The 23940-nt window shown below is 44.4% G+C and overlaps 1 protein-coding gene across 2 annotated transcripts in view; it reads left to right on the forward strand.

The window, feature by feature from the left end:
• The window catches only part of AIFM1 (apoptosis inducing factor mitochondria associated 1), a 35108-nt gene that overhangs the window by 5476 nt on the left and 5692 nt on the right, over positions 1 to 23940 (forward strand). The window contains exons 2-12 of one of the 2 annotated variants that reach the window (XM_066249862.1): positions 3159 to 3289; positions 8220 to 8319; positions 9613 to 9737; positions 9865 to 9995; positions 12250 to 12340; positions 17154 to 17238; positions 17869 to 17945; positions 19323 to 19431; positions 20369 to 20476; positions 20801 to 20889; positions 22058 to 22198. In XM_066249862.1, the coding sequence (XP_066105959.1) occupies positions 3159 to 3289; positions 8220 to 8319; positions 9613 to 9737; positions 9865 to 9995; positions 12250 to 12340; positions 17154 to 17238; positions 17869 to 17945; positions 19323 to 19431; positions 20369 to 20476; positions 20801 to 20889; positions 22058 to 22198 (1187 nt within the window). Of the gene's footprint in view, positions 1 to 1841; positions 1985 to 3158; positions 3290 to 8219; positions 8320 to 9612; positions 9738 to 9864; positions 9996 to 12249; positions 12341 to 17153; positions 17239 to 17868; positions 17946 to 19322; positions 19432 to 20368; positions 20477 to 20800; positions 20890 to 22057; positions 22199 to 23940 lie in introns of both variants that reach the window. The other variant, XM_066249863.1, reaches the window with a different exon arrangement.

Here is a 23940-nt window from a genome sequence, read left to right on the forward strand (position 1 = left end):
TGTTTTTACCCCTCTGTGCCCTGACATTGTGAAAGCAAGGAGGAAAGCTCCCTATTTCTGATCTCTAAAAGGACATAGGGAACGCTATCACCAGTACCCATTCTATAGGCCTTTTAAAGCCTGATCAGACCAGAAACATATTTACCTGCATCTAGACCAGTGGTATTAAAGTGTAGGCCTAAAACATCACCTGGGAACTGTGACAAAAGCAAATTTGTGAGCCCTCTCCAAGATCCCCTGACGCAGAAACTGGGGGTGGTCCTGTCCGTCTGTGCTTGGACAGACCTTCCACAGGATTCTCGTGCAAGTTTTAGAACCACTGATCTAGATCAGAACAGCAAACTGCAGCCCATAGGCCAAACACAACTGCTTTTAAATAACCCCTTGAACTAAGGTGATTTTTACAATTTTTTAATCTCTAAAGAAAATTTTAAAGTAGACTATTTTGGGCTGGACTGGTGGTGGCACAGTGGATAGAGTGTGAACCCAGAGTGCTGAGGTCTCCAATTTGAAACCCCAAGAGCACCAGCTTGAGCACAGGATCACTGACATGATCCCAAGGATGCCCACTGGAGCCCAAGGTCTCTGGCTTGAGCAAGGAGTTGCTGGCTCGGCTTGGGCCACCATCGAGGCAATCAATGCACAACTCAAGTGAAGCAACTACGAAGTGATGGTTCTCACTCTCCTCTTCCCCCTTCCTCTCTAAAAATACATACATGCATACATTAAAAGTAAGCTATATTTGGGACACATGAAAATGGTTGGAAATGCACATTTTAGTTTCCATAAACCATGTTTTATTGGAACACAGGCACACCCATTCATTTATACGTTGTCTGGTTGCTTTTGCTCAGCAGCAGAACTGAACAGCTGCAGGAGAGACAGTATGGCCTGCAAAGCCGAAAATATTTCCTATCTAGTCCTAAACAGAGAAAATGGGTGAGCCTCTGCTTTAGTTCTATAGTTAACACAGGAATATCACAAGCGTGGAAGGTTCTGAGACCTTCCTTCATCTGAACATGCCAGCATCCTCCTGGGGGAAGAAATCTGAAAAACTTACATTGCCATGTGTGAGAATTGTGATGATCCCCGGGTCGTTGCATAACTGCACAGTTTCGTGTATGTCAAGATAAGCTTTGCATTATTTTGGAGGCCAAGAACCAAGTAGTTGGGGGTATTTTAAATTTTGTAACTCTAAAAAATACGTCATAGACCAAAATTCTTCAGTTCGGAGATAAATTTACTTCAATTCTTTTTTTCTGATTTCTTTTTGAGCTTCAACATTTCTGTCTTTCCAGACATACTACCTTTCACACAAGACTGAACTCTATGTCTTCGTTAGATTGTGTTGCAGAGTTCTATTTTTTTTTTAATTTTTAAACAATTTTAGGCAGGTTTTATTATTTTGTGCAAGATTTGAGCCAGCTGTTTAGATTTTCATTAAGTGGTTGTTATAATGTCACAGGTAGTCTGTAATGCTATAAGATAATATCTTATCTCTTCAGTCACCTCTCCGTGTTTACTGCATTTAAAGTGAAGAAGTAAAGAGAGAAGTGATGAACTGCCCATGTGTTTTCATGATCTTTTCTGGAAGCCGTAAATTTCCTCCCGGGGCAGCATTCTTAAGAACTCGGACCGCTTTAAGAGCACGCATTCTGGTGTCTGTTGCATTTGTGTGTACAATTTCGATGTGTGTTTTTCTTGGTCATTTAACAGTCAATGTCACACAGCCAGTGAGCAGTAAGTCTGACTTGTACAATGCATTGACGTTTAGTCATAAACATGTATTAATTATTTTATTTTTATATGTGTTGTGTGTCTTAATAAATTGTGTTCCTTAGGCAACTTGTTCCAGCGATGGCATGTTCCTCTAGAACTCCAGATGACAAGACAAATGGCTAGCTCTGGTGCATCAGGGGGCAAAATCGATAATTCTGTGTTAGTCCTTTTTGTGGGCTTGTCAACAATAGGTGCTGGTGCATATGTAAGTAGAAAAGCAGCTTGTGCAAAGAAGCTGCCAAACAGTTCCCATTAATAGACTCAATACTAGTGTGCTTTAAAACTTCTACAACTGATTACCCTTTCTCCTTTTGAAAACAAATTGCCAGTAAGCCTTCTCTAATGTGCCTACTGCCTAATCTCCTATGAGAGCCAGTTCAGGAATGACTGCAGTCTCATCTCCTGTTGACTATCTTTGCTCTTTTCACTTGTCTTTTACTGTTTACTTGAAAGCCACTGTGTTTTCTTAGATTTGACCAAGTACCAAAAAACTGTACCTTTTGTCTTGGATGTGACACACTAACCTGTGAATAAGGTCAAAATTTATTGCAGCTCCTTAGCACAATATTTGATTCTGACCCATGTGTCAAATATTGTATGGTTCCTCAGCTTGGGATAGACATTACAAACAAAAACAGCCCTCAATTCAAATATTAAGTGTTCCTAATAGGAAAGTCATCCCTAAATCTCACCCAAAGACTAAATTATAGTAGTCCTCGTATCTCCAATTTTAGAATGCAGTTTGTGTGAGGTAAGAAATAAGGCTTAACTGCTATGTGGTTACAGCACAGTTATATCTCCTTAAATTACCTTTAACCAGCTTAGTTCATCACAGGAATTATTTTGTATTTTTCTTCCTAACTTGGCAGGGTTTACTGTGACTAAGCAGATCAGTCTGAAGTTGGACGGTGTAAGGTTGAGGGAACCAACTTAGGCAACACCTGGTAACACCTTGATTGAAGGAAGCTGTTTGTTTTCTTTACTGAGAACAAATGGTTGGACACCGTTACAATTTTAGTTCTTTCTACATTAGTAAGACAGTCAACTTACCTTGCTTCTAGATCACTAGGTTAAAAAAAAGACATGAAAATTATTTGAATTTATCTAAATCGTCATTCCCTGACCTTCCAAATGCACAAGACAAGCAGATAGCTTTTGCCAGTTGTGAATCAAATTATAGTAAAATGTAGGTGAGCTCTGTCGGGTGACAGACTGAGGACAGAGATACTCCCCTCCGATCCTGGAGCAGCATTTGTTTCTTCTTTAGCACAGGGCAATCAAAAATGCGTCTCTGCCTTTGTGTTGATGTTTCTTCATTAATACTTAGATCTTTTTTCTATTTCCTTTTGTTTCTTTCTTGGCTTTCTCTTCACCTACAGTTGTACAGTGTCATCACCTAAGATCCCCTTCTAGATCACTAGCGTATACAGATGCTTCTGGGAAAGATGGCAGCAGACTAGTATACTTCTTAATTGTAGGAGCAACAGTCACTGGGGCAGGAGTTTATTATGTAAGATGCTTACACTAAAATATACTTGGGGGTAGGGCGGGTGAGGCCATGGCACTAATGAAAGCTTGATCCATTCGAATACAGTGACATTCATGGCATGTGCTTTCTAGGGATTTATTAAAGGGACATTGTCAGTCACTAGGGAGTCCTCAAATCTCATTCTTCAAACTGTTGAAGTCCAGATACAGCTAAATCCATACATTTAATGAGTATTATAAATACTCATCATCAACCTTTTCTTTATAATTTTTGCCAATTTCACAAATATTTTTATGATGCTAAATTATATTGTGCTTTAGTGCTGCATACCTAACCAAGACAGTCTCAAAAGCTAAACATTGACTAAGCAAGTGAAGATAACTTGAACACCATCCATTTTGAATCATTTGCATAAAATGATGTGTTTTTTGGGAAACAAGTACCCCTACTTTTATTGATAAAAAGGCATTTTCTTGAATGCTTCTGAGGAGGTCCAAAGAGCCACAGGCATCCTCCCCACTCACCCCTAGCTTCTCTTTCAAAGATGATTCCTTCGGCAGTGTCCCTTTTGTAATCTCTGATGTGGTCAAACTAGTGGCTGAAGTAGTATAAGCTAACATATTCCTGTAGATCACATTTTTTGTTTTTAATGTCTCACTTATAATTCAGAAACCAACCTCTGAGTCTTAACTTTTCCATTTCCTAGTTCTCAACTTTTCCTATAATTTCCATTGCATTCATTCAAAAATAGATTGAAAGTGTTTACATCTGGTATATTCTTAAAATTTAAACCTATTAAGTCCCTGGTTTAAGTTGCTGTATTGGAGTTGGATGGCCTCCACAGAGCTGGCTAGGCAAATCTCTTGATGCAAGGCCACAAGACAGAGCCAGTCACTGTTGCTTTCTCCTGCCTTAGAAATATCTATGAAGCACAGTGCCTCTCAAGTTAACTGTCTCATTGCTTCTGTATTTATCCAACACTGATGATAATAAAGCTACTATATTATAGTGGTTTCAAGTTAAATGATAAGCTTTTGTCTACCTACAGCTGTTATCTAACTATGTCATAAAACTTTATGTTAGGTTTTAAATCATTTAAAATGTGATCTGAGATGGCTTAAGTTATTTTTCTCTGAAATTCGTATTAGTCTAAAGAGAATTGTTAACTTAAAATCAGAGTCCAGGTTTGAGGATATATGGCTATAAGTTGTTTATTGTGTGTATTAGTCTGCACTGCCTGCCATAGCAGAATACCACAGGCTAGGCAGCTTAAACAACAGATTGTACTCTCTCACAATCTGTATGCCGAAAGTCCAAGATTGGGGTGCGAGCATGGCCAGGTTTTGGTGAGAGCACTCCTCCTGGCTTGCAGATGGCCACCTTCTCCTGTGTCCTCACATGGCGAAAAGAGCATGTGAGCTCTCTCTCCCCTTTACCGGCCCTATGGGACTAGAGCCCCACTATTATGACTTCACTTAACCTGTATTTGGAGTCCCAGCTCCAACCACCATCACATTAGAAGTTCGGGCTTTGCCCTGGCCAGGTAGCTCAGTAGAGCACCAACCCAACACACCAAGGTTGCTGGTTCGATCCCCAGTCAGGGCACATACAAACATCAATAAGTGGAACTACAAATTGATGTTTCTCTCCTTTCCTCTCTCTAAAATCAATCAATAAAATATTTTAAAAAAGGAAGTTAGTACTTCAACATAGGAGTTTGAGAGTGATAGAAGCGTTCAGTCCACAATAGTGTTTCTTCATAAATCTTTCACTCCTGTGCAGACAAGTCCCTAATTGAAGTATAAATACTACTTTAGCAATTCCTGAAGCCCTTTACTTCCCTCTACTTCACCCTCCAAAAATAAGGGAGCAGCACTAAGAATAGGGAAGAGTGTTCTGAAATGTTTGGCAGGGCTCTATACTTTAAAGCAGTGGCTTTATACCACAATCCACAGGAAGAAATATTATCTTGCAACTCATATAACTATAAATACATAAAACCGAAAGTTTCAAAGTAATACTTACTAGCCATAGTATACTCCAACAAGTTTCTATTCTCTTCTACTTTTTTTCCCCATGCTGGTCATAACCGACTACATTGATTTTATAGCCCGTGAACAGGCTGCAACCTCACTTTGAAAAACACTGATTTGAACAACACTTCAGCTTAGATCACAAACAGGAGCTCCTGATTGGTGTGGATACAAGCGCCCTCCCTCTTTTACTGGTGACTTTCTCTAAGACCACAGCCACATCCCCTGATCTCAGTCCCATAATTCATCAGTGAGCAGAGCCAAATGACCTTTAGAATATTTAATAGGACTTAGTATCTAGGCCCCTTGCCATTGTTCAACTGATAGGATCATGTTGCCTCATTGAGAAAATGAGCTGCTGCCTTTTAAACTCCTTTAAGTTGACTAAGTGCCACCGTATTCATTTGCTTTAAAAGGTTGTTTCCACTGATATTTTTTCATAAATTTGTAGTTTTTCTTGACCTTATATGTAATTCATGCCACTAATTAGAAATATTTGCAAACTGAAAAGACAGAACACTTAAGGGAGAGGTAAATTTTTATTCAGTGTGTCTGCAAGCTTGTTTTTATATCAGAACATTTACATAAAAGCTAAATATATAAATATATATGATTATAAATATATGACAAACCTCATTCCTGTCCTTTCCCCACCAAGCCTCAAGATGTTTCTTCTTTGTTCTTCCCCTCCTGTGCTGTGAGGAGGTGGGAGAGGGCCTGGGCTATTTTTGGACATCCCTCTCAGTGTGACCATGACCCCAGCTTATTTCTCTCTTCACTCATGTTGACAAGCTTAAGCCATCTTTTTAGGTAAAAATCCCTTTCTTAAGGGAAATATATATACTTAGAGTATGAGTAAACACTGGAGTCGTGTAAAGTATCTGATGCTAAAATAAAAGACAAACAACTTTCTTAATTAATGTTAGTTGGATTCAGTTTATTTGATAAATTTAGTTGCAAATTCAAGTAATACCCATTGTCTTTTAACATACAGTTCCTAATTTACTAATCCATTCATATCATCTGTTGGAAGTTTCTGGGCTGATAAATGTTAGGTTAAAGTCTCAGGGTTGGGGTTTTTACTTTTACTTATTTTTTATTTTTTATTTTTTGTGTGTATTTTTCTGAAGCTGGAAACGGGGAGGCAGTCAGACAGACTCCCACATGCACCCGACCAGAATCCACCTGGCATGCCCACCAGGGGGTGATGCTCTGCCCATCTGGGGCGTCGCTCTGTTGTGACCAGAGCCATTCTAGCACCTGAGACAGAGGCCACGGAGCCATCCTCAGTGCCTGGGCCATCTTTGCTCCAGGGGAGCCTTGGCTGCAGGAGGGGAAGAGAGAGATAGAGAGGAAGGAGAGGGGAAGGGGTGGAGAAGCAGATGGGCGCTTCTCCTGTGTGCCCTGGCCGGGAATCGAACCCAGGACTCCTGCATGCCAGGCCGACGCTCTACCACTGAGCCAACTGGCCAGGGCCTCAGGGTCAGGGTTTTTATTGTAGCACGTTGCCTGATGGGCTGCTCTATGGGGGGCCCATAGAAATATTCTTAAAGCATGTTTTATTATACTTCCTCTGATCTTCTCCAATTAATTAATAATCTGGGATTCCAATTGACATAAGGTCACTGAAATCTCTTTATTGTTGACCCTGCGAGGTACAAAAGAGCAAAAGTGTTGTAATGACAAACAAGTCATTTTTGTCTACTTTTTAATTGTTTTTCCAATATACCTGACCAGGTAGTGGCACAGTGGATAGAATGTTGACCTGGGATGCTGAGGACCAGGTTCAAAACCCTGAGGTCGCCGGCTTGAGCGCAGGCACACCAGCTTGAGCACAGCCTCACCGGCTTGAGTGTGGGATCATCAACAGGATCCCATGGTTGCAGGCTTGAGCAAGGGATCACTGGCTCAGCTGGAGCCCCCACCCCCAGCCAAGGCACGTATGAGAAGCAATCAATGAACAACTAAGGTGCTGCAACTATGAGTTGATGCTTCTCATCTCTCTCTCTTCCTGTCTGTCTGTGTCTCTTTCTGTCTCTCTATCTCTCTTGCAAAAAAAAAAAAAAAGATTTCCAATAGATTTTGCTGCTGTGTGTTAAAAAAACAACTAGTCATGATGCTAAGGCACCCTTCAATTTAAAAGGGTAGAGAAAACAGTATATTTAAAATAGCACAAGTATTTCAGCAAGGTGTTTGACCCTTAATGACTACATGAGTGTCATGAAAAGATAGACCATGGAGGAAAAGATTAATTATAGGATACAGGAGGTCATGTTTCAGGGACAAAACTCAGGACACCTACTAGGGAAACTTGTGTTGTGGCCTCCTATCCTGGACCACGTACGTAAGTTTCACAGCTAGTAGCCAGCAAAATCCAGAATCCCTTTTGTAAAGTTCAGCCCTCCTTAGAACTTTATTCTTCTAGTATAAAATTTTTTTTCTGATGTTTTTCTTATTTCTTTATATGTACCTTCAGAATTAAATATAGTATGAGGAAAATTCTTCAAATAAACCCTAAGGAAATTTGAAACTGGAGCAATTTCATCTGCTTAACCTGTATTCTTTCCACACCAAATGTATACACACTCAATATTTTTTATGTCTTAAGAAAATAATTTTAGCCTTGGCCAGGTAGCTCAGTTGAAGCATTGTCCAGATGTGCCAAGGTTATGGGTTCAATCCCTGGTTAGGGCACATAAAAGAATCAACCAATGAATGCATAAATAAGTGAAGCAACAAATCAGTCAAAAAATTTTTTTTAAAACATTATCTTAAAAATATTATTGCCTTAGTGATTTTCAAATAGAAGAACTGCCCTCATGTAGACAAAAGCTTCTCATTTAATTGGAAGATAATATTACTGATGGTATGAGTTTGCTCTGTTATAACATAAAATTTTTCCATGTTTGGATCTGCAGGCCTACAAGATTATAAAAGATGACCAAAAAAGATACCATGAAAGAATTACTGGATTAGGGCTGACACCAGAAGAGAAACAGAAAAGGGCCACATCATTTGGTAAGTGATTTAAGGCTCAGTATAAGAAGGGAAAGTTATAAACAGTTTAAACTTTAAACAGTTTGGGACTATGCTTTGTGGATATCTTGTAGACACAACAATGCTGAGAGATTGTAGGCTTCCAGGATCTGTGGTATTCCCCCAGCAGTTTGTTAAAGTATTTGACTGGCATTTATGTTTGGGAATAAAAGTAGTGATAGCCATGATTGGTTGTTTTTTATATCGGACTCTTAAAAGGCAAAAAAAAAAAAGCTTGAGGAAAATGATTGGAAAATAGATGAAGGCCCTTTTTTTTAAGGCGGCGGAAATTATTTTGGTCTGTTTTGTTACCCTTTGAGTATTTGGAGTTTTCAGTTGTTAAAGATGTATTTGTTTGTCTAAAGTGCACAGCACCAGCCGGTGTTTCATCACATACGACTGGCTTGATTTCTCCCAGAGGAATGTTTTAATCCTTTAATAAGCCCCACAGCCCTGGGTGGGAAATTGACATTTTTTTCGTCAATAACACCTTATTCTTGAGCATGGATTTATAATCCCCAACTGATCTGGGTTTTTCCCCTTTATTGCTAACAAAAGGAGAAACTGAACTTGATATTTTTCTGTTGGTCATTAGGAAATTAATGCAAAGGACAGAAGACTTTCTAATATATATTTTCTAATACATTTTCGAAATAGCTAAACATTTTAGCTAGGTTCTAGTTCTGACAGACTTAATAAATGAATGACACTGGCCAAATCATTCCTTTTTTTTTTTTTTTTTTTTTTTTTACAGAGACAAAATCAGAGAGAGGGACAGACAGACAGGAATGGAGAGAAGCATCAGTCATCAGTTTTTTGTTGTAGCACCTTAGTTGTTCATTGATTGCTTTCTCATATGTGCCTTGACTGTGGGCCTTCAGCAGACCGAGTAACCCTTTGCTCAAGCCAGTGATCTTGGGTCCAAGCTGGTGAGCTTTGCTTAAACCAGATGAGCCCGCGCTCAAGCTGGCGACCTCGGGTCTCAAACCTGGGTCCTACGCATCCCAGTCTGATACTCTATGCACTGCGCCACTGCCTGGTCAGGCCAAATCATTTCTTTTTTGGGTATTTTTCACTGGTGAAATGAAGGGAATATTTGCTTTTCCTGTCCTATCAGGATGCTGAGAAGTTTATTAAATTAAGATAAATTAGATACAATTTTTGGCTAGCTTTATGTAAAGGATTGAGACAAGTGCAAGGTGATTTTTTTTTTAAGTGGCAAGGTGTCATTGGAGACTTGAAGAAAATTCATGCTGTCTGGTCTCTTGCTTACAGCTCCAGAAGGAGAGCCAGATCCTCAAGGCAGGGTGCCAAGCCATGTTCCATTCCTGCTCATCGGGGGAGGCACGGCTGCCTTTGCTGCGGCCAGATCCATCCGGGCTCGGGATCCTGGGGCCAGGGTGAGGCCCATGCTGTCCTGCCAGTCATGGAGAGTATAATTTGCAAGCACTTAGCCAACGCTAACATTTTGACATCTGCCTCTTAAATGACTTGGTTCTAATAAGTATCATTATTTTTTGTCAAAAGGTACTGATCGTATCTGAAGATCCTGAGCTGCCATACATGAGACCTCCCCTTTCAAAAGAACTATGGTTTTCAGATGATCCAAATGTCACAAAGACCCTGCGATTCAGACAGTGGAACGGAAAAGAGAGAAGGTGTGTTCACTTCTGTAAAATGGGCTTAGCTAGCAACTTTAACTGAAAATGGAGTAGGTCAGGATTTGGTACAAAGCATGCACAGTACGAAGGTGGGACGGCGTGGCGCCCTGGAGTCTGCCTGGTACACACCTGCTGCAGCACAGGGATGAGGGTGCAGTGGCAGGAATCCTGGTCTGTACCAGGGCTACCAACAATCGGAGGTGTAGCGTTGGCCTCTGCAGTTCTAATGCCCCTATCCTAGGACTTCTGTGTCACACTTCTCCAGTGACAGTCAGCTCAGCCTGTGTGTCACTTCCTTATGCTTGCCTGAGCCGAGGCATGTACCAGAATTGCAAAAGGAAAGATGCTATTCTTTGCCACCCTAGCAGACATTCAGACTGCAGGAGTAGAGGAGGCGTTTTCTAAAGAACTTCTTTAGTAAGATGTTTACATGAGAGAGTTCAAAATGCAGGTCCAAGGCTTTTCCTTTTTTTTTTTTTTGTATTTTTTCTGAAGCTGGAAACGGGGAGAGACAGCCAGACAGACTCCCGCATGCGCCCGACCGGGATCCACCCGGCACGCCCACCGGGGGCGACGCTCTGCCCACCAGGGGGCGATGCTCTGCCGCGACCAGAGCCACTCTAGCGCCTGGGGCAGAGGCCAAGGAGCCATCCCCCAGCTCCCGGGCCATCTTTGCTCCAATGGAGCCTTGGCTGCGGGAGGGGAAGAGAGAGACAGAGAGGAAGGAGGGGGTGGGGGGTGGCGAAGCAAATGGGCGCTTCTCCTATGTGCCCTGGCCGAGAATCGAACCCGGGTCCCCCGCACGCCAGGCCGACGCTCTACCGCTGAGCCAACCAGCCAGGGCCCCAAGGCTTTTCCTTTTAAGACAGCTTGGATCTCGTAGTTCATGTACCATGTCCTTTAGGTCTCCGTTGGTTTTCTCATGAGTGATCCCTTTGATAGTGGACTACATTGGACTATATTTTAAAAGTCTGCCTGCCTCCCTCACCCCCACTGTCAGGTTCCTTTCTCAAGCGAAAGGCATACTTTCAATTACCTTAGCCGTCCCTTAGTTAGTATCTCAGAGGTACTGTCTGCTTGCGGGGGCAGAAGCGCCTCGGGAGCTGGACCAGCTGTCCATCGACCGTTGTGGTTCTGGGCAGCACGTTGGGGTCAATGGCTGACACCCAGTTCCTTGAGCACTCCTCTTGTTCGAATTGTGAAGTGACCCTAAATCCAGAGCAGTGTTTCTCAGCCTCGGTACGACTGTCATCTTGGGCTAGACAAATCTTTGTTGTAGGGCTGGGCTGGGGACTGTCGGGTGGGCTGGGGACTGTCGGGTGGGCCGGGAACTGTCGGATGGGCCGGGGACGATCGGGCATTCAGCAGCATCCTTGGCCTCTACCCACTACCTGTGAGTAGCATCCCTCCCCCCAAGCTCTACAGCTAAAAATGTCTCCAGACACTACCAATGCCCTGGGGAAGGGAACAAATTGCCCCTTCCCAACTTGAGAACCATTGCTCTAAAACAGTGGTCCCCAACCTTTTTTTGGCCACGGACCGGTTTAATGTCAGAAAATATTTTCACGGACCAGCCTTTAGGGTGGATAAATGCACAGAATAAAATTATGCGGCCGGCGTAAAAACTGTGGTATTTTTAAATATAATTGTCGAACTTACAAGACAAGCGTCAAGAGTGAGTCTTAGACGGATGTAACAGAGGGAACCTGGTCATTTTTTAAAAATAAAACATCGAAAAAGAAAAATTAAAAAAAAAATTAAAGAAAAAGCCTGACCTGTGGTGGCGCAGTGGGTAAAGCGTTGACCTGGAACACTGAGGTCACCAGTTCAAAACCCTGGGCTTGCCTGGTCAAGGTGCATATGGGAGTTGATGCTTCCTGCTCTTCCCTCTCCCTTCCCTCTCTCTCTCTCTCTCTCTCTTTCTCTTTCTCTCTTTCTCTCTCATTCTCTCTCCTCTCTAAAAATTAATAAAAAAAGAAAAATTAAAAATAAAACATCGTTCAGACTTAAATATAAATAAAACGGAAATAACGTAAGTTATTCTTTCTCTGTGGCCCGGGGGTTGGAGACCACTGGTCTAAAATACTTCTGTAGGTGGAAGTCACGACCATGATTTAGTGGTCTTGGAGACTTACTTGGGAAAGTGTTCCTAAAAGTTTTTCATGATGAAAACAATTTTACTAAATTTATGGAGAGGAGTTTTATAGCACTTCCAGGTGCTTATAGCATTTTCTCCCTCTTCTGTGTACAGCATATATTTCCAGCCACCTTCTTTCTACGTCTCTGCTCAGGACCTGCCTCACATTGAGAATGGCGGTGTGGCTGTCCTCACTGGGAAGAAGGTGAGCTAGTAGGTTGCCTCCTTTTTCGGGCTACATGTGTGTGCCCGTGTGGGCGGCGAGTATGGTGACATGTATTCCCAGTGCCGCTTACGTCTTTCCTGCCATTGTAGCTTATTAAGGAAGGATTGAGTCATTCTAGGATTCATATTGCCAGTCTACAGTGCTTAGTGTGTCTTCTTGGGGAAAACACCTTAAAGTCTAGGGTAGCATACCAACTAACCCTGTCCCGGGAGGTCATATCATTGAGGGCCATGGCCCTGGAGTTGTTCCCTCTCCCCAGGTGTTCCTCTGCTCTTACTTCTTCCTGTCTCTCCACACTAACATTTCTTTGCAATCATTGATGATGAGAGATTGGCAGGTGTATACTTGGGACAATAAAATAATCAGGCTTAACATCAGCATTGGAAATATTGTCAGACTTTACAAAGGTAGCGCCTGAGTGGTGGGAGCAGTGATTAGAGGGCATTCGTGGGGTACGGGGAGGGTTTTGCTTTGTAGTGTTATTGTCACTTTTCTTTCTTTTTTTTTGTATTTTTTTTGTATTTTTCTGAAGCTAGAAATGGGGAGAGACAGTCAGACAGACTCCCGCATGCGCCCGACCAGGATCCACCCGGCACGCCCACCAGGGGGCGACGCTCTGCCCACCAGGGGGGCGATGCTCTGCCCCTCCAGGGCGTCGCTCTGTTTCGACCAGAGCCACTCCAGCACCTGGGGCAGAGGCCAAGGAGCCGTCCCCAGCACCCAGGCCATCTTTGCTCCAATGGAGCCTCGGCTGCGGGAGGGGAAGAGAGAGACAGAGAGGAAGGAGAGGGGGAGGGGTGGAGAAGCAGATGGGCGCCTCTCCTGTGTGCCCTGGCTGGGAGTCGAACCCGGGACTTCTGCACGCCAGGCCGATGTTCTACCACTGAGCCAACCGGCCAGGGCCATGTGTCACTTTTCTTAATGGGGGGACCAGAGTGTATTTGTAAAGTACGGGCATTGCTCCAGTAGAGAGGGGTCAGAGGGCAAAGCCCAAGGTGGGTGGGGTCCAGAGTGCAAGTAGCATTGACCTGTGCTAGGAACAGGCCCACCTCTCTAAAGGGGTGTTAAGAAAAGATGATGGGCCTGACCAGGAGGTGGTGCAGTGGATAGAGCGTCGGACTGGGACGCGGAGGACCCAGGTTCGAGACCCCAAGATTGCCAGTGGAGGACCCAGGTTCGAGACCGTGAGGTCGTCAGCTTGAGCGCGGGCTCATCTGGTTTGAGCAAAGCTCACCAGCTTGGACCCAAGGTCACTGGCTTGAGCAAGGGGTCACTTGGTCTGCTGAAGGCCCACAGTCAAGGCACATATGAGAAAGCAATCAGTGAACAACTAAGGTGTCGCAACAAAAAACTAATGGTTGATGCTTCTCATCTTTCTCTGTTCCTGTCTGTCCCTCTCTATCTCTCTCTCTTGTCTCTGTAAAAAAAAAAGAGGAAGAAGAAAAGAAGATGGTTATATGTGGATAAGCTGGTAATGAGCAACATTATGTATTAAGTATCCCCTATGTATAAATAATACACAGGTCCTTGCCCTCTGGGGGCTTAAGAGTATTAGACAGAAATATGTACAGATAAGCATAACATATAGATGTAGAAGAAAGATATGCACAGCTGTGGCCATGTAGGTCAGTTGATCAGAGTGTCATCCCAATATGCCAAGGCTGTGGGTTCAATCCCTAGTCATCACATAAAAGAATCAACCAATAAATGCATAAAGTGGAACAAGAAATAAATAAAAGAAGAAAAAGAGAAGAAATATACACACAGTATATTCTGAGAAGTACTGGGAAGCATGCCCAGTATAGTGATGGTTTCAGGGAAGGCTTGCTGGAGGAGGAAGTCTTATAGAATGGGAAGTCTTATGGAGTGAAGAGCCATTCACAAGATTAGAATGACATGAAGAGCATTCAAGTAAAAAACAGCATAAGGAATGGTACGAGGGTATGAAAAAGCATGTTTTTTGCAGAGAAACATAAGCAGCGAGGTACTGACAGAGCAAAGTAACAAGCTAAGGAGTGACAGGAACGAAACTGAGAAGTTCTGCAGGGGTCTGCTACTGGAGAGCTGTCCTTTGAAAGAGATTGAGCTCCATCCCATAGGCATTGCGAACTGTTGAGTTTGAGACAAGGATATACACTGGGATTGAATTCTTTTTTTTGTGTGACAGAGACAGAGAGACAAAGAGAGGGACACATAGGGACAGACAGACTGGAAGGAAGAGAGATGAGAAGCATCAGTTCTTTGTTGCGACACCTTAGTTGTTCATTGATTGCTTTCTCATTTGTACCTTGACCGGGGGGCTACAGCAGACCAAGTGACCCCTTACTCAAGCCAGCGACCTTGGGCTCAAGCCAGCAACCATGGGGTCATGTCTGTGATCCCTGCACTCAAACTAGTGATCTTGGGGTTTTGACCCTGGGTCCTCCACGTCCCAGTTCGATGCTCTATCCACTGTGCTACTGCCTGGTCAGATGCTGGAATTGAATTTTAAGTAATTACTCCATTGGCTGTGATGAGGATGGATTTCAGGTGGACAAGCCTGTTTTGAAGACAATAGTCCATGTCAGAGATGATGGGACCCCAAATTAGGCCAGTAGTGGTTATGATGATGATGTAAGCACAGTTTTAAAACACTTTATGTGTATTATCTCATTCTGTCCTTACAGTGATCTTATGGAGAAGGTACTATTATTATTTTCAGTTTATAGAGAAAGAAATTGAGATTCAATAAAGGTTAAATAAATTGCCCAAGATCACACAGCTAGTAAGTGGTAGAGACAGAATTTGAACCCAGATCTCTTTAACTGTGGTGTTCCGATTGCGAAGCTCAAGCTTAGTAACATCAGTGCGTAGCTTCCTGATAGCAAGGTGTTCAAGAGTGGGGACCACTGGAGACATGCTTAGGAGGCAAACTCAACAAGCATGGTGATTGACTGAGGGTGGAACACAAGGAAAGAGGGAAGAGGCAAAGATGACGTCTGGTCTCCAGCTTGTCTGGTAGGTGTTTAGGTATCACCGAGTGAAAGAGACATTACAAGAGGAAGATCTAGTTGAAGAGAGAAATAAAGTTTAGTTTTGGACTGTTAAGTATGAAATGGAATATGTGTAGAGATGTCCTGTGGGCAGTGGATTTATGACTGTGGCTCAGAGGAAGCATTTGGGCTCAGATGGAGATTCAAGAATTATCCAGCCTGGCTTGTAGCAGCACAGTGGATAAAAACATCGACCTGGAATGCTGAGGTTTCTGGTTCAAAACCCTGGCCTCGCCCAGTCAAGGCACATACAACCTATGAGTTGATGCTTCCTGCTTCCCCCACCACCTTTCTCTTTTTCTCTCATCTCTCTAAGATCAGTATATTTAAGAGAGAGAGAGAGAGAGACAGGAAGGGGGAGAGATGAGAAGCATCAACTCGTAGTTGTGGCACCTTAGTTGTTCATTAATTGCTTCTCATATGTGTCTTCACTAGGGGCTCCAGCAGAGCGAGTGACCCCTTGCTCAAGCCAACGACCTTAGGCTCAAACCTACGGCCTTGGGCTTCAAGCCAGTGACCTTTGGGCTCAAGCCAGCAACCATGGGGTCATGTCTATGATCCCACGCTCAAGTAGCGACCCCATGCTCAAGCTGGATGAGTCCGTGCTCAGGCTGGCAACCTCGGGGTTTCAAACCTGGGACCTCAGTGTCCCAGTTCTATGCTCTATCTATTCACTGTACCACCGGTTAGGAAAATCTCTTTTAAAACTTAAAAAAAATTATCCTTATATGTATAGAAGTTGAAATCATCAAAGTGGGTGAAGTCTGCCACAGAGAAGTTCTGTAGTCAGAAGAGGAGTAGGTTAAGGATGGGACCCCGAGAACCTGACTTAGGAGGCAGACTTAAGAAGAAGAGTCCACTAAGAAGACTAAGAAAGAAGTTAAAGGGCTGTACTGAGGGGCCTAGGTTGAGAGAGTTTCAAGGAGGAGGATGTGATCCACAGCGTGACTGCGACAAAGGAATCTAGTAAGAAAAGAACTGTGGCCTGACCTGTGGTGGCGCAGTGGGATAAAGCGTCGACCTGGAAATGCTGAGGTCGCCGGTTCGAAACCCTGGGCTTGCCTGGTCAAGGCACATATGGGAGTTGATGCTTCCAGCTCCTCCCCCCTTCTCTCTCTCTGTCTCTCCTCTCTCTCTCTCCCTCTCCTCTCTAAAAAAAAAAAAAAAAAGAAAAGAAAAGAACTGTGAAATAGCCCATTTGATTCAGTGACTCAGATATAGTGAAATTAGAAAAGAGTTGATAAACTGCTCTTTCAGAAGGTTTAAATGAGAAAAGGGTGATGGCAATTGGACAAAATCTTGAGGAGGACCTAAATCAAAGATGAGCCTTTTAGAATGGGGACCTTGGGATTTCAGCCAGTGACCTTTGGGCTCAAGCCAGCAACCGTGGGGTCATATCTGTGATCCCATGCTCAAGCCAGCAACCACACACTCAAGCTGGCACCCTTATGGTTTCAAACCTGGGTCCTCAGCATCCCATGTCAATGCTCTATCCCAGGCGTGCCCAAACTACGGCCTGCGGGCCGCATGCGGCCCCCTGCGGCCATTTATCCAGCCCCTGCCACACTTCCCGAAGGGGCACCTCTTTCATTGGTGGTCAGTGAGAGGAGCACTGTATATGGCAGCCCTCCAACCATCTGAGGGACAGTAAACTGGCCCTCTGTGTAAAAAGTTTGGGGACCCCTGCCACTGTGCTACCACCTGGTCAGGCTAAAACTAATTTATCTTTATATCTGTGTGTGTGTGTATGTAACTACCAGGTTGTACAGCTGGATGTGAGAGGCAACATGGTGAGACTTAATGATGGCTCTCAAATAACCTATGAAAAGTGCTTGATTGCAACAGGTGAGTGTTTCTGGAGATGATGTTCTTCCCTGATACATGGCTCATTCAAGTTTTAGTATAGAAGGTATTAATCTTAAGAAAACCCAAACCCAGGCTCTCTGAAGTAGGTGTCTTTATCTTGGTACAAAGTCTGGCTAGCTATACGTGTCCCATCAACAGCCCTTCTGGATTCTCCTTGGTGTCCCTTCCCAAAAAGGCATGGATGGCTATTAAAGAGGCTTGCCTTTTTTCTCTCTTTCCCTGCTTGGCCTCTGCCCTCCACCCTGTGCTCTCAAAGTGATACAGCCTTGTGGCTTCATTGCCCATTCTAATCAGAAAGCAGGAGAGGAGACTGGAGCAGTTGCTACAGCAAAGGTAGCTGTGCTGTGTGGTGAGAAACTAGTGGATAAGAAACAGGAAGCTGAGAGTGGGGCCTTGTGACCATCTGTGAGGAGAGCATGCCCTTCGAAGAGACACTCAGATCTGCTTCCCAGAGGGGGTGAAAAGCCTGCCGTGAGTGGGGATGCAGGAGAGCAAAGGCTCGCGGCTGGCGCTTGTGCCGGGACAGCAGGTGGCAGCACCTCTGCGCAGGCGGTGCGGGCTGGCTTCTGCTCGGTGTGGTGTGCTGATGGCTTGGCCTCTTCTTTCCAGGAGGCACTCCAAGAACTCTGTCTGCCATCGACAGGGCTGGAGCGGAGGTGAAGAGCAGAACAACACTTTTCAGAAAGGTAATTATCTGCTCTAGTGCTTTCGTAGTGTCGGTTTTGAAGAGGTAGCATACTCTTGTCCCAAGTACCCACCTGGGAACTGGGAGATCTGAGTTCTGTTAATGGCTCTTTTACAGACTGGTTATTGGCCGTGAGCAAGTCCCTTCTTCTCTTTGTGCCTCAAATGCCTCACTCAAGGGCTTTAAGCTCCTAGGAGAAACATGCACTTAGTGTTTTCGTTGCTTGCTATAGTTCCTTCCTCTGGCCCTTCCGTAGTTGTTTTCTCCTGATGCATTTGAGCCATTGGAACTCCTTGTAGCCTCTTGGCATTTTTCGTGGCAAGTTCTATTTTGGAAGCTGGCGGGGGAGTTAAGAGTACCTGAGTGAAGAAGGAAGCAGGCGTTGCTTCTTGTCACTGTGCTTTGCTTAGGAAAACTGCTGAAATTTTCTAGCCACCCTTATGGGTATTTGAAAAGATTTGTGCTATCCTTTAAGTTCTTGACAGAACCAAGTTTGTCATCCTCTGCACTGCTGACATTGTGGGCTGAATAATTGCTGTGAGGGGCTGTCCTGTGCATTGGAGGGTATTTAGCACTGTCCCTGGACTCAACCCACTAGCTGCAAGCAGCACCGCCCCACCGCAGGTCGTGACACTGAAAAATGTCTCCAGATACTGCCTAATGTCTCCTGGGGTGAAAGGGCAAACTTCCCCCAGTTGAGAAGCACTTTTGTGAGGAGTGTATCAATGGAGAGAGAAATGTACATCAATCACACTGGCTATCCTGAAATGGGACTTACGTATTTAAAGAACACTAACAAGCTGTGTAACCTTAAGCAAGTCACCTTCCATCTCTGGGCTTCCCTTTTCTGATCATTCAAATAAAGACCCAGTCATTCAATAATAAAATTATCTTCTATCAAGCATGTAGTATGGGCACAGCTTTGTTAGGAAATGCTTTATTTCTCTATCATCTATTCTGTTTCTCATTACAAAATGAGCTGTCGCAGTCATTTTGTTTATTTTGTAGTAGATGTAACTGAAGCATGGAAGGTAAGTGCCTTGATAGGGCAACTTGGGCATCAATAACTAAGTTGCATTTCAAACTCAGGCATTTCAGCTACAAAACCTATTTTCTGGAAATAATGTTCCAGGCTTTACTTATATGATAAGCCAGTGCTGCCCCCCATAAGCTGTGTAATTCTTTGATATTAAAGGTATTAAAATAAAAACACAATGTTAATGCTAAAAAAATAACACAGGCTATAATTGGGCCACTTCATACAAGGAGATTTTTTGTGCAAATTACTATTGTCAAAGATTTAGCAGAAAGTATTTCCTGGTATTATCATCCTATGAGCCTTTGGGAATCAATGAACTAAACCGGCGTGATCCTACAGATTGGAGACTTTAGAACATTGGAGAAGATTTCCCGGGAAGTCAAGTCGATTACCGTCATCGGTGGGGGCTTCCTTGGTAGTGAACTGGCCTGTGCCCTGGGCAGGAAAGGTGAGTGTTGGGCAGTGACCTCAATTTTCTTTCTCTGGTCTGATACCACATACTTTTGGGGACTCACAAATTCTAAAGATGCAGTTGCCCGGATCAGCAGAAAGAGTTTGACTAAGGCAGGGGTCCCCAAACTACAGCCCTGAGGCCATTTATCCTGCCCCCGCCACACTTCTGGAAGGGGCACCTCTTTCATTGGTGGTCAGTGAGAGGAGTATAGTTCCCATTGAAATACTGGTCAGTTTGTAGATTTAAATTTACTTGCTCTTTATTTTAAATATTGTATTTGTTCCCGTTTTGTTTTTTTTACTTTAAAATAAGATATGTGCAGTGTATGTAGGGATTTGTTCATAGTTTTTTTTATAGTCCGGCCCTCCAACGGTCTGAGGGACAGTGAACTGGCCTCCTGTGTAAAAAGTTTGGGGACTCCTGCCTTAGATCAAACGTTAAGGAAAGTGAGTTATTAAAGATGGTAAGGGCAGCGTATACTACAGAAGTGTATATATCCTTGAACTGCTGCTGCCTGTAAACGTTAGAGTTCCTTCAGACACACAGTGGTTCCCAGCGTGACGTATGTGTGAGTTCCAGTTTGAATGCTTCATGCCAGCTGTTTTCCTTCAGCTGTGTGAAGTTAGGGCATGTCTCTGGAGGGTGCTTACTATGCAGGGATCTTGAGGCACTTGTGTAAGCCCATGAGGCCGGGTACAAGTGCACTGAGTTCACAGAGTCTGGCCCAGTGCAGGGACAGCGGTTCCGGCACTTGGCAGATTTGCTCTGTGAGTGCCCTCGTGCCCCAGTGCCTCACAGATGGGAGCTCCAGCCTGGTCAGAACACTGTCCTCCCCTACTCAATGGCTGCTCACTGCTGTTCCTTTACCTTTCTTCCTGTTTTAGGCCTGGCTCTTGCCTCCTGCTATACCTGCTCTTTTTCTTCTCCCCAGCTCGAGCCTTGGGCACCGAAGTGATTCAGCTCTTCCCTGAGAAAGGGAATATGGGAAAGGTGCTCCCTGAATACCTCAGCAACTGGACCATGGACAAAGTCAGACAAGGTAGAGAGAGCCACTCTTCCTTTGAGTCAGGTCTGAAGCGTGTCTGCTTCCTGGGGGCCCTCTAGACAGTAAGCCGTAGCACCCGGCAGATGAAATGTTCCCAGCACTCTCCAGCACTCAGACTCGTGTAGGTGTCCTCAAGCTGATGAGCCAGACTCCCGGAAGTGCTGGAAAGGAGCTGTGTGTCCAGGCTCTCGTGGCCCTCCAAGGCCACCTGCATGCTGGTTGCTGGTTTTAGGGTGGGGTGCCTCTAGTCAGCATCCCTACTTTTTACGATGCTGACTGGCTCATAGGCTCAGCCTCAGGTCTTGTTTGCCTTCACAGAGGGAGTTACAGTGCTGCCCAATGCTATTGTGCAATCAGTTGGAGTCAGCGGTGGCAAGTTACTCATCAAGCTGAAAGACGGCCGGAAGGTAAAGTGAGGGAGACAGGCTGCCAGAAGACTTTCCAGCCCTCCCCTCTCCCCTCCCCTCCCCTCCCCTCCCCTCCCCTTTCCTCATTCTTACTCCTGCACTTGATACCAGTAGATTAGTTTTCTTGGCAGCCACCATTAACCTGTCATGACTTTTCTGAATGAACTGTCCCTGCATTAAAATAAGAATGAGAGCCACAGCAAATACCTGTGACCCACTTTCTCATAGCCCCTTCCTGTCTTCTCACAGATGTTTGAGACCTGGCTGGGGTGGCAGATTGCTCTTCAGCTGATATGGGGTGAAGAGGGGTGGGCTTTATGAAATAGATCTTAAAATCTGTGTACCAGAAGTAAGTTAACCAGTGATTTTTTTTTCTTTTTTTGTGACAGAGAGACAGAGAGAGGGACAGATAGGGACAGACAGGAAGGGAGAGAGATGAGAAGCATCGGTTCTTTGTTGCAATTCCTTAGTTGTTCATTGATTGCTTTCTCATATATGCCTTGACCAGGGGCTCCAGCAGACAAAGTGACCCCTTGTTCAAGCCAGCAACCTTGGGCTTGAGCCAGCGACCATGGGGTCATGTCTGTGATCCCACGCTCAAGCCAGCGACCCCGTGCTCAAGCTGGTGAACCCACACTCAAGCCGGGCAACCTTGGGGTTTCAAACCTGGGTCCTCTGTGTCCCATTCCGATGCTCTATCCACTGTGCAACCACTTGGTCAGGCAACCAGTGATTTTTTTAAAGCCCCAATTCTTTTATTTTTTTTTACAAAGACAGAGAGAGAGTCAGAGACAGGGACAGATGGGAACAGAGAGAGCTGAGAAGCATCAATTATCAGTTTTTTGTTGCAGCACCTTAGTAGTTCATTGATTGCTTTCTCATATGTGCTTTGACCACGGGCCTTCAGCAGATCGAGTAACCCCTTGCTCAAGCCAGCGACCTTGGGTCCAAGCTGGTGAGCTTTTGCTCAAACCAGATGAGCCTGCACTCAAGCTGGTGACCTCGGGGTCTCGAACCTTGGTCCTCTGCATTCCAGTCCGATGCTCTATCCACTGCGCCACTGTCTGGTCAGGCTAAAGCCCCAATTCTTAATGATATCATGTGCAGTTGCTATGTCCATAGGCATACATGGAAATTGTGGTACTTGACTGAATTTTTTTTTCTTCAGGTAGAAACTGACCACATAGTAGCAGCTGTGGGCCTGGAGCCCAATGTTGAGTTGGCCAAAACTGGTGGACTAGAGATAGACTCAGATTTTGGTGGCTTCCGGGTAAATGCAGAGCTCCAGGCACGCTCTAACATCTGGGTGGTAAGTATGGTTCAGCCACATCAGGCACAGTTTCTTGTCCCTAGCCTAGAGGCACGTCTGCCTGCTGGGGTGCTCGAGTTCATTAGTAGCTTGCCACAATAGGGTCGGAGTGCTTGGAGGCCAAGGGTGGAGAACGGATCCCGTGAGCTGCTTGACTGACAAGATCAGATGTGGTCTCCGGCTGCGAACTAGCGGAGAAGGAAACTACCAGAGTGCATGCCTACAGAACTAGAGCGCTGCGCTCCTGCTGGTGCAGCCGGTGGCATCGTTTCCCACTAGTCTGCTGTCCCCTGTGCCTGAAGGGGAGTCCAGGGAGTAGAGGCTGAGGCAATTTTACAACATTCTCTAGAAAGGAAAATAACTCTGTTTTCATTTTCCTTGGGAACTATTTTTAGCTGTTTTTACAAATCTGTTGTGACATAAATAAGACTATAGTATGTGGGAACCGTGAGGTAATTTCCCCATTGTTAGATCCTTACTAGTGTATTGTGTTTGCTTATGGACCCTACAGCTAAGGACAGAGGAACATAAATTAAGGGTGTTTTCCCTTAAAGCTTTTCTCTCTCTTAAAGATAAAGTATACCTTTCTTAACTTTTTAAATTTTTTTATTTTGAAATTAAGTGTAATGGGGTGACTTTGATCAGGAAGAGTACATAGGCTTCACGTGAACATCTCCATAGCATTTGAACTGTTGATTATGTTGTATACCCATCACCCAAAGTTAAATCATTTTCTGTCACCTTACATTTGTCCCTCTTTTCGCCCCCCCCCCCAACTTGTTATAAAAGAAAAGCACACTCAATACGGAAGGCAGACTAGCAGGAGAAAGGGGAGATCACCTGCAGCAACGTCTGGTTTTTTGCTGTGTTTCCTTTCCTTCACCTTCATTTTCTCACGCGTAGGTGTTTTATCTTTGTTGTGGCTAGTCCTGACGAGCATACTATGTACAAACGTACATTCTTCTCTTTTTCACTTGACATTACAATGTATTTTCCACATTGCCTCAGATTCTGTAAATAGTTTAATGACTGCATACTATTCCATTAAGTGGATTTCATAGTTTACTTCACTGTTGTTCACATGTTGGAGTTTTAGGGAAGTGTGGAGAAATCTCAGCAACCACAAAAGTGAGCAAAGGACTAGAGAACTCACATCCCACCTCCTGTACGGAGCAGGCCCCCTTTACTTGCAGCCAGGGGTTGTCCCTCCTTGGAACACTGAGCACACTTCACTTGTATCTCTCCCGTGGCCAGCGCTTGTTTGCACTCACTGTGGTGAGGAGCAGTGCTGCCCTTCCTCAGCGAGGGTGCAGACTCCTTGTGGACAAGATTCTTGCCAGGTCTGCCTCAGCAACACGGACAGTATACCACTTTGTACAGAATGAGGACTCATATATATTTGGGGTTTTTTTTTGTTTTGTTTTGTTTTTGTGCCAGAGACAGAGAGAGGGACAGATAGGGAAAGAAAGACAGGAAGGGAGACAGATGAGAAGCATCAGTTCTTCGTTGCAGCTCCTTAGTTGTTCATTGATTGATTTCTCATTTGTGCCTTGACCAGGGCCTTCAGCAGACTGAGTAACCCCTTGCTTGAGCCAGAGACCTTGGGCTCAAGCTGGTGAGCTCTGCTCAAACCAGATGAGTCTGCGCTCAAGCTGGTGACCTCGGGGTTTTGATCCTGGCCCTTCCTGTCCCAGTCTGACACTCTATCCACTGCACCACTGCCTGGTCACGCTAAATATTTG

This window comes from Saccopteryx bilineata, chromosome X, assembly GCF_036850765.1.
Source record: "Saccopteryx bilineata isolate mSacBil1 chromosome X, mSacBil1_pri_phased_curated, whole genome shotgun sequence".
Classification (NCBI taxonomy): domain Eukaryota; kingdom Metazoa; phylum Chordata; class Mammalia; order Chiroptera; family Emballonuridae; genus Saccopteryx; species Saccopteryx bilineata.